The sequence below is a fragment of the Odontomachus brunneus genome, unplaced genomic scaffold (genome assembly GCF_010583005.1).
Source record: "Odontomachus brunneus isolate Ranch 3 - 2012 unplaced genomic scaffold, Obru_v1 Obru_scaffold_069, whole genome shotgun sequence".
In the NCBI taxonomy this organism is placed as follows: domain Eukaryota; kingdom Metazoa; phylum Arthropoda; class Insecta; order Hymenoptera; family Formicidae; genus Odontomachus; species Odontomachus brunneus.
The window spans coordinates 371,071-380,919 of record NW_022639519.1 but is presented as its reverse complement, the minus strand read 5'-3'; the positions used below and the strand labels follow the sequence as shown (position 1 = coordinate 380,919).

The 9,849-nt window shown below is 36.4% G+C and overlaps 2 protein-coding genes across 3 annotated transcripts; one reads left to right on the top strand and one right to left on the bottom strand.

Moving 5' to 3' along the window:
• The first annotated feature begins 687 nt into the window (after positions 1 to 687).
• LOC116846772 (splicing factor U2AF 50 kDa subunit) lies at positions 688 to 6,536 on the top strand. 2 transcript variants are annotated; one of them, XM_032821038.1, is made up of 8 exons: positions 688 to 869; positions 1,367 to 1,596; positions 1,794 to 2,054; positions 2,571 to 2,709; positions 2,817 to 2,872; positions 5,568 to 5,849; positions 5,980 to 6,144; positions 6,258 to 6,389. In XM_032821038.1, the coding sequence occupies exons 1-8, from the start codon at positions 848 to 850 to the stop codon at positions 6,387 to 6,389; spliced, it is 1,287 nt and encodes a 428-aa protein (XP_032676929.1). In that variant the 5' UTR covers positions 688 to 847. The 2 variants fall into 2 exon arrangements, with proteins under 2 accessions (XP_032676929.1, XP_032676928.1); XM_032821037.1 differs by having other exon boundaries at positions 689 to 869; positions 2,571 to 2,721; positions 6,258 to 6,536.
• A 613-nt stretch (positions 6,537 to 7,149) lies between these two features.
• On the bottom strand, positions 7,150 to 9,757 carry LOC116846757. The gene is made up of 4 exons (XM_032821013.1): positions 9,597 to 9,757; positions 8,502 to 8,764; positions 8,086 to 8,169; positions 7,150 to 8,005 (listed from the first exon to the last, which is right to left on the bottom strand). The coding sequence occupies exons 2-4, from the start codon at positions 8,542 to 8,544 to the stop codon at positions 7,845 to 7,847; spliced, it is 288 nt and encodes a 95-aa protein (XP_032676904.1). The 5' UTR covers positions 8,545 to 8,764; positions 9,597 to 9,757; the 3' UTR covers positions 7,150 to 7,844.
• Positions 9,758 to 9,849: the final 92 nt, after the last annotated feature.

Genomic DNA, 9,849 nt, shown 5'->3' with positions numbered 1-9,849 from the left:
GAATATAGATTAGGATTGAGATTGAATTGAAATTTAGCCAATCAGAGCAAAATTCACTAAGCTCAAGTTTGGTGAACTTTGCTCTGATTGACCAATTTTCAATTCAATCTCAATCTTAATCCATAGTCTGTACGGGCTTAAGAGCCTTCGCACAAGACATCCGTAATATATTAAGTTTACGGATTTCTTTGTGCGTTGATTTAAGTTTAAGTTTACATACAGATATTGTCAGTATTTAACTAACGTAACATATTACGGATGAGCTTGTGCGTTGTCTCTTATTCAATACGTTTATTGGTCAAACAAGTACTTATAAGCTTTATGATTGGCTAATAGAGACTTATGACGTCAATAATCGCTCTCGGAGCGATTAACCCAGGGCCAGTCGAACACGCTATTAAATCAGCGGCACACGGTGCTTGTTTCGTGCTAGTTCCCTTGGATTGAAATACTCTGTTTTAATTGGTGCATTTCCATTTATCTTCAGAAATGTATTAATCAGAACAGAGTATTTCCACCCAGCAAGCAATCCAGAACGAAAACATGCACCGTGTGCCACTGGCTTTAGTTATCTTTGTTCTGATTGATCAATTAAATGCTACTCTACCCGTCGAGTAGAGTTTTGGAACGCAGCTCTTGGAAATGACTCCTAAAGTTAGTGTGGTTTCCATCGCTGATATTTACCATCTCGTTATCGTCATACTTCATATTTCTTGTGTAGTCGATCGCACGCCATTTCGAAGCAAAAGTTCGTGGTGAGTTAAAGCGCGTTCCTGTGTATCTCACAAACTTATTTTTTGGCGTCGCGATCGTCAGGAATACCTTCAGACAAAGTAGCGTTTAGAAAATGGGCGAGGATTTCAATGGAGGTGAGTTAATCGGCGCCCTAATATGTCCCATCGTCGCTTTTATTCCGCGACATTCCCGCGTTATTATAGCTGGCTCTAGCCGAGATCTGTTTAAATGTAATGGCCGGGCAGATGAATGTTACCGTGGCTGGTAAACAGCCGCGAGGCACACCTCTGGCATCATGAATTTCCCATTGTTTCATTTGATCGCTAATTTACGCCAACTATGGTGTTGGCATTAGAAGAAATTGATCCAGTACGAGATAACGGAGCTCAAACAATATCGCTCGATAGTGGTGTATTAGATGTATCGTACATATATATGTGTATTTTTCTCGATCAGCATAATGCAATTATGTGATTATTGTACATGTTGCTGTTCTTAATTTTTTATATGTTGTTTCTATTTGGAGTAAAATAATCCAATACAATTTATATGAGTGAATTTAATGAAATATTCACTGTTATGTAATTATGTGTTAACTTTGATTCCAATTGAATATTCTCTCTAAAACCAGATCGCGACAGGCAGGACAGAGATAAGGATAGAGATAGGGATAGGGATCGCGATAGGAGACACCGATCTCGCAGCAGAGATCGCAGAAAGCGGTCACGTTCTCGTTCAAAAGATCGCAGAGACAGGAAGAGGAGTAGCTCACCGAAGAAGAATCGTAGCTCCAGAAGAAGGAAACCCTCTCTTTATTGGGATGTGCCTCCACCTGGCTTTGAACACATTACCCCTTTGCAGGTGATCTTTGTTAGAATACTTTTAGTTATTATAGATTTAGTATTTTGTAATTTTAGTATCTTATAAGAGAGAATTTAATTATTTCAATTTATATCTAATTGTACCTGACAAAATACTTTTATTTGTATCTTGGTCTCTTGCAGAGTGATCTTGCTTTCAGAATATTGTTTATATATATATTTTCTTTATTCTTTCAGTACAAAGCTATGCAAGCTGCTGGACAAATACCTGCAAATATTGTAGCAGACACTCCTCAAGCAGCTGTGCCTGTAGTTGGCAGTACGATAACACGACAAGCAAGGAGACTATATGTAGGGAACATTCCATTTGGTGTTACTGAGGAAGAGATGATGGAGTTCTTTAATCAACAGATGCATCTGTCGGGACTTGCACAAGCTGCTGGCAACCCAGTATTGGCTTGTCAAATTAATTTAGACAAAAATTTCGCATTTCTCGAGGTATAACTTAGTTGTCCTTACTATATATATATCTGTGGTATAATTCTTATCATTATATTATTTTTTATTATATTATTTCTATAGTACACAAATATTATAAATTTAAAAAAATTAATATATAGCATATCTGACAATTATTGACACATCCTTTGTGTACAGGTAGAAGTCATTAAATAGATTACGAAATTTCTATCTTAGCAAATAATTACGTAAACCTTTGAGTTATTAATTAAAGAAGATTGATGAATAATCACGCGATATGGAAAATGAGCTGTGATAACAGTATTTGCCTTTTATGCTTAGCTAAAAACCTACATAGTTATTTATGAAATGGTAGATTATTTTTTTATTCAATTTTTATAATAAGTACACGACGGCAGATTTAATGAATTCTGCTTGCACACAAAGATTATGTCAATAATTGCCAAACACTCTGTACAATATAGATATTATATAGTAATACACTATGTAATATCACTAAGTCGTGATATTAATTTTGATCTCTCTTCAACACAGTTCCGGTCGATAGACGAAACTACACAAGCTATGGCGTTCGACGGAATTAATTTCAAGGGGCAAAGTTTGAAGATAAGAAGGCCGCACGATTACCAGCCTATGCCAGGAATGACCGATAATCCAAGCATGAACGTGCCAGGTACGGTTCCTGGTATGTTTTAGGCATACATTTTATATTCTCACAAGGAATGGACCACTTGGCGATACAATCTACGCTCGTCTTAATTCCTCGTTTATCTTTTTCAGATTCGCCACACAAGATCTTCATTGGTGGTTTGCCCAATTATTTGAACGAGGAACAGGTATGCCCGCAACTCCGTGAAGTACCTTTATTTATTGCACTTTGGATGCAGTTCTTCCTCATTGATGCCTCATTGATTACGCTCAATCGCGCGTTAACGAGTCCGTCGAATCGTCTCGATTATCTGATTGTACGAGGAATCGAAAGCGTAAAATAATCGCGAATGGCTTCAATGATCGGCGAATAATTGCATCACGCGATACTGCAACGGTACGGGGTTAGAGTGCAGGAATGTGCGTGCGCTAATCCCTTGCGTTGTAAGTTACCCTCAAAGGATTAAATTATAATATAGGTATATTTAGCTATTTAGCGGTGAGTGTACTCACGCGAGCGGCGAATCTCGCGTCCTGATGTGTCCCGAGCTCAACAGAGGTATGTATGCGTTTCCATCAGATTTCGGCGTCGGTTAGGTTCCTCATTTAGTCAGGCTCGGTTCGTGACTATTCCTTATTCGTTCTCTCTCTCTCTTTCTCTCTCTTTCTCTTTCTCTCTTTGCCTTTCTCTCTCCCTGTCTCTTTTTAACAGTCTCAGAGACGAGAGACGATAATTTGCTTCGCATTTCTCCACGACGGTACTACTCTCGCATATTGTTCCAACGCGCTATGCGTCGTACACGTTAGATCAGGGAACTTAGTGGCGTTACAGCATTTAGGTGGTGTGCAGTCACGACGCTCATCTTCCTCTCCTTACAGCCTTTCTAGGCACGTCGCGGACCCAGTCCATCATGAGGATACGAGTCTCGCATTTAGGCATCTTTTTTTAGGAACAGTAAAAAACACTCTAGGGAAATCATGGGCTAATGGGATAAAAAGGGGAAAAGGGGACGAGGGTGGGTTTTATTCCGACTGCTCTTATATGTGGTACTAGGTCAACCGAAGAGAATAGTACGATCGTATTCATGTTTTCACAAGTCATGCGGCACAGAATTCAAGATAAGTAGGATAGAGGTACATGTGGTACGCTTGGTGGAAGAGAGTTTCCTTAAAGTTGCTCTCGTGTCTCTTGTTGCTTTCCCAGTTTTGAAGTATATCTTTACAGAGTCGTCTCGTCCGGCAACGACACGTTGCAAAGGATTCTTTTTAGGTCTACGAGAAAAGAAACAAAAAGTCAACGTGTTTTTACATATATGTATATCTATATATATATAGCAGAAGTTTTTTTCTTTTTCTTTCTTTTTTTTTTGTTTGGGATTACAGGGTCAACACATAGTTTTATGTGCATCTGGTAACAGCTCCAAGTTCTTCGGTGTATATTCTTTTCAGGAAGTACCTTTTCTCTTTGCAGCTGTTCTTTTTACAGGCTTTTCAGGCTTTACAGCACCTCGTCTTGTGCCTTGTTACGTTTTACAGGTTACCGCGAATGAAATATATGATCTTCGAGATATTATGTGTCGATGCATTACAAAATCCTCTTATAAAATAAAAGTGCACAGAGAAACGGAAAATAGTAAAGCAAAAAAAAAAATACAAAAGAAAAGAACAAAATTGCATTGGACATATTGAGGAGTCGAACATAACAAAGTATTCCTTTACAAAGTGAAAAGAAACAAAAAAGCACAAAAGTATGAACGTCTCATTATATAGTAAATAAACTGTGGACTGATACCAGTGCCCTTTCTCCCCATTTCTTAGCTTAGGGTCGTGCCGATCAAAAGCATTTGCTTACCACTACCACTACTTCTACCACTACTTCTACCACTACTACTACTACTACCGAACATGACAAATTACCACACTGCCTGGAGAGAGGCTAGCCCAGTCCCTCGAGGCAAGTACTTATAATACCATTCTCATGCCTTCGTACATTGGGTTTATGCGACGATTTTGTAGCCCCCTTCCTCGATGTGTCCTCGGTTCTCCTGTGTTAATGGTGCGTCCTCTGATTCGATAGTTTTTACAGCGATAAAAGCATGTTGCTCGATCAACGAGTAATCCGGTAGTTTCGGTAGAGAGAGAAAGAGAGAGAGAATACGTCTCGATTAATTATTGTAACGAAAGCGAAAGCGGTTTGCTTTTTGGATTTTTCTTTTTTTTTTTGCTTTTTTCTCTCTTAACGAGGGCAACGTGCTGTTATCTACACATTTTTTGAGTTTTCAGAGTCTTGATCTATGGATACGCGTAAGTATGTTTAACGTGTACACATTACTTTTATATTAGAGTACGAGTATCTCGATGACTGAGATTGACGCTCGAGATAACGAAAGATGTAAGGAAATGACGCGAGCTGGAACGCAATGGTAATTGTTTCGTCGAAGACAAAGGCAGCGCGTGTGAGGAGTAGTTGCTGAGGAGAGTGGTTTACGCAAGCATATCTATGCATTTATATTCCACTTATCGCACTAAAAGACGATGCAACTTCCTTGTCGAGTTTTTCCGTACAGAATTTTTAGAGATCCGACTAGATTTCTTACCTACCTTTGCTATTAATCGCGTTAGTCTGCTTTGAACATGCTGCCCTAAAGTGTATTTTTTTTGCTCTTGTTTTCATAAAGACAAACCAACTAAAGTTATACATATATAACGATAGTTTTGCGAATACAGGGAGACGCGCGGGCAAACGTATTTTGCCGTCTAATCGTTTCCACATCAAATCACAAAACTACGATCGATCGGTACTGCAGTTGCATAGTCTACACTTGGTAGATTTCGAAGTTAATGTCGCGTGGGCGAAGGAATGACATTTTTACGATGATACAGGTGAAAGAGCTGCTGATGAGTTTTGGCCAGCTGAGGGCATTCAATCTAGTGAAGGATTCTGCTACTGGACTCTCCAAGGGCTATGCGTTCTGTGAATATGTGGACGTCTCTATGACCGATCAAGCTATCGCAGGCCTGAATGGGATGCAGTTAGGTGACAAGAAACTGATTGTACAACGTGCCAGTGTGGGCGCCAAGAATCCTATGATAGGTACACAAGCTCCAGTACAAATTCAAGTGCCTGGTTTGTCCATGGTCGGTTCGAGCGGACCTGCGACAGAAGTGAGTCCCATACGAATAAATTATCGTGGCTTAGTTCAAAACATATTAGAAAAATATATATGTAATATAATTTTATAATCTTGTGGAAAATCTTACAGTGATTGTCTGATGCTTTACTTTTTTTTTTTAGGTGCTTTGTTTGCTTAATATGGTTACGCCCGAAGAATTAATGGAAGAAGAAGAATACGAGGATATTCTCGAGGATATTAAAGAAGAATGTAACAAGTACGGCGTGGTGCGATCCGTGGAAATTCCGCGACCCATCGAAGGCGTCGATGTACCTGGATGCGGCAAGGTATGTTTAATACACAATTTTGCACAACTTTACATACTTTACATACTTATTTTATTTAATATTGATACTTGTGAGACATCTGATTGTAATTGACAGCCTTTACTTTGTTACAGGTATTCGTTGAATTTAATAGCGTGATCGACTGCCAAAAGGCTCAGCAGACTCTCACGGGACGAAAGTTCAACAACCGTGTAGTTGTCACGTCGTATTTCGATCCTGACAAATATCACCGTAGAGAATTCTAAGTTGTAGAGACTCATCTTTTCATACCGTTTAATATTAATTATGGATATACATATAAATATATTCTAATGTATATTAACATGTAATGTATATGGATAGCAGACATGTATTCTTCCGGAAAAAAGCTTATTGAAATTTTAAAAGTGAAACATTTTCGCGAAAAATTTTCATCCTGAAATCCGAGTAACGAGGTAGTCTCCCTAGATATAATTATTTCAAAAAAATTATTCGAGTTTTTAATTTATGTATATTTAACAATAATCTGTATAAATATATATGCATATATATAACATGCAATAAGAGAGAATTAAAACTCCAGGCCCCTCGCATTATCTATCTCTTTAATGACCTCAGAAGAAAATGCATGTTAAAGATTCTTGCAAAATACGTTAAAATAAAAATATATATTCATAAAGTAACACTTGCAATCGATGAAACAAATTTGTAAGATATTCCGTACACTCCCCTTTTGCTCTAACAATCAATAATTTGTCATAAATTAATGTGATATATAATTCATCTTTATCTATTTCTTTGCTTTCTATTCAGGTTAATTTATAATAAATTATTGATTGTTAGAGCAAAAGAGGAATGCACGAAATATCTTACAAATTTGTTTAGTCGATTGCAAGTGTTACTTTATAAATATATATTTTTATTTTAACGTATTTTATAAGAACTTTTAGCATTTTCTCGCTTGTAACATCATTAAAATACGAGAGGCCAGGAGCCTTAAAATTATCTATATCGGTTACAGAGAGATATTATGTACTTTTAGAATATATTTGGGAAAATGTATTGATTAAGGTATTGTAGCTTTTCACTACAATTACATTTATATTATATATACGCTACAATTATATTTATATATTTTATGGTATTTCCATAGATTTCGGAATTATGACTTTGAAAGTTTCACTTTGCAAGTTTCGGTAAGTTTTTTTTCGGTATAGTGCATATTTACTGTTACATATATCGTGCTTCGAAGCGGGAAATTGCTAGTATCTATATGTATTTCACAAGCTAGAAACGCTTTGTGTGTGTGTGTGTCTGTCTGTCTGTCTGTCTGTATGTTGTCCATTGCAACAAATTTTAATAAAATACCAAACGATGCATAAAATTTGCGAACAAAGCGCGTTCCTCTTCTCCCGCTTTGAAGATCACAAATAATTTGAAAATAGACACACTTGAATGTTAATATACTGTGGACAACGCAGTATATCGTACAATTTGATATTTATCTATTGTAAAATTGAAAAGATTAATTAGACAAATGCAGTTATGTGAACATTCAGGATGATTTATGCTGAAATAAAGTGAGAACACTCCATTGTGTTTCTAGAAAAGCATGTTTTTTCTCTACTTTATAATTCTATATTATATATTATTAATTTGATTATTTAGTATCATATATTAGATACGTTCGTCTTAAATGGCATATGATAATAATAGTAGATTCAATGTTCGATCTGCAACGTAGGCTGATAGGAGTGACTCTCGCCGGTGTCCGCGGCATCGATCACGAATTTCTGTAACAGCACAAAAAGTCCACCGCCCAGCAACAGCATAGCGATGCCCGACAAAAGCACTATTGCCCAGGCCGGTATGGCTGTGCCTCCTAAAAATGATATAACATACATGTTTGGAGTAATATGATTACTATCGGATGGTATTCATCATACATTCTCAACTACTTACTGTAATAATATCTCGTTATTGTTTTTCGACCTCTAAGAATTTTGCGTCTCGCTTCGACTTCTTCCAGGAATATTCCCATCATAACTATATAGTGTTTTACAGAGAATGAGAAAAAATCGTCGTAATTTGTACAAAAATTTGTATGTGACTTATTATACGCTATATAACACATCGACTGATCATATCGTTGTCTCGCTACGTAATTGCCACGTTCATCTTGCCAAATTTAATTGTGTAGCTAAATCAATGATTGTTCTTGATTGCATAAAACTGGCACACCAATGAAAGCTTTAACGAGAGACAACGACATGAGCAAAGATGGAACTATTGCTTTATCAATAATTATAAGTAGATTTCACACCACTTTTTTCTCATGTATTCAATAATTGAAGTCTTATTAATGTTTTACTACTTACGTAAACCGATAGCCAAATAACACATAAATCTTCTTGAGCACATTTTTAAAAATTCTCACGATACACCGTGGAAGATGAAACAGGCTGCTCTGTACTTAACTAAATGGCGTCTATGAAACTCGCACTGAATCACACCTACATGATAAGCAGATAACGAAGAAACGATGGCTTATCTACCTCGCTATATAGTGTGAAACATTTCCTACGTCCTAGATGATTTAAACACGAATCATCGTAATTCTCACATCAGCCATTGCGTAAATCTACAATCATTTGACATTTGATAGTTTCCAACTCTAATAAATTTGTAAATAAATACTGACGAAGTATTCAACCATATAAAAAAAAAAAAACGGGCCGTCGACGGATTTCAGACACAATAAATAGCGCAATCCATGTAGTTGTAATGATAATTGGTATAACAAATATTCTCTATCTTTAATGAAATACAATGACACAAGTGAAGATGGAAATAATCAGAGTTGTGCTACAGAAAATGAATTTTGAAATTTCTTGTATTTTCCACGTTTTCCAGATGACAATAGAGAGTTTTCCATGACCAATATGTAATCTTAAATTTTAACATTTAAAAGCAGGAATTACAGGGAAAGTAGCTTATATTATTAAAAGTAATACAAACTCGGAGAAGCTTAGTAACAAAATATAATCCTGAATGCACAAATTCAGAATTCCATTTTATATCTTCCCTTGACTTTTCCATATTTTTTCGGTTTTTTATATTATTTCCCTGATTTTTCTACGTTTTTCATGATCAATTCAAATTCCTATAACTTTTTCTAGTTTTTCAGGTTTGTGGCAACTCTGCTTTATCGACAACTATAAAGAGATTTCTCGTATATTTAAGGTTTGCATACTGTCGAATTCTACTTACGTAAACTGGTAGCCAACTAAAAAAAATAGAAACTTTCTCAAGCATATTTTGAAAAATTCTCACGATACAATGTGAAAGAAGGAGAGGTGAAAAAGACTTCTTTGTACTAAATGGCTGAATTAAACGCTTAATTATGAAATGTCTAAAAAACTCGCGTTTGACCTGTATGATAAGAAGATAAGAAGAACCAATGACTTATCTACCTCATGATGGTATGACATCTTCTACATCTTATATTATTTAAATCATCACAATTTTACATCAGCCATTGCACAAATCTGTAACACAGATTCAATAGATCCTAACTCTGATAAAGTTTACAAACACACTGACAAGCCAACTAGCACAAATGTTAACTAGACAAGTGTGTATATTCAACTAGCAGGTAAATGTAAGAACAGTACGAGGCGTCGTAAGATTACTCTGGCGCGATAATAATTAAATTTACGGACGGAT

Bases quoted from the DNA above. Each gene is read 5' to 3' on its own strand.
- LOC116846772 (XM_032821037.1), top strand. From the start codon at position 848: ATGGGCGAGGATTTCAATGGAG. The intron at 2,722-2,816 runs GTATGTTTTAGG...TATCTTTTTCAG, and splicing joins CGTGCCAGGTACGGTTCCTG to ATTCGCCACACAAGATCTTC. The intron at 6,145-6,257 runs GTATGTTTAATA...ACTTTGTTACAG, and splicing joins ATGTACCTGGATGCGGCAAG to GTATTCGTTGAATTTAATAG.
- LOC116846757 (XM_032821013.1), bottom strand. From the start codon at position 8,544: ATGTGCTCAAGAAGATTTATGTGTTATTTGGCTATCGGTTTAC. The intron at 8,170-8,501 runs GTAAGTAGTAAA...AACACTATATAG, and splicing joins TTATTTGGCTATCGGTTTAC to TTATGATGGGAATATTCCTG. The intron at 8,006-8,085 runs GTAAGTAGTTGA...TATCATTTTTAG, and splicing joins AATAACGAGATATTATTACA to GAGGCACAGCCATACCGGCC.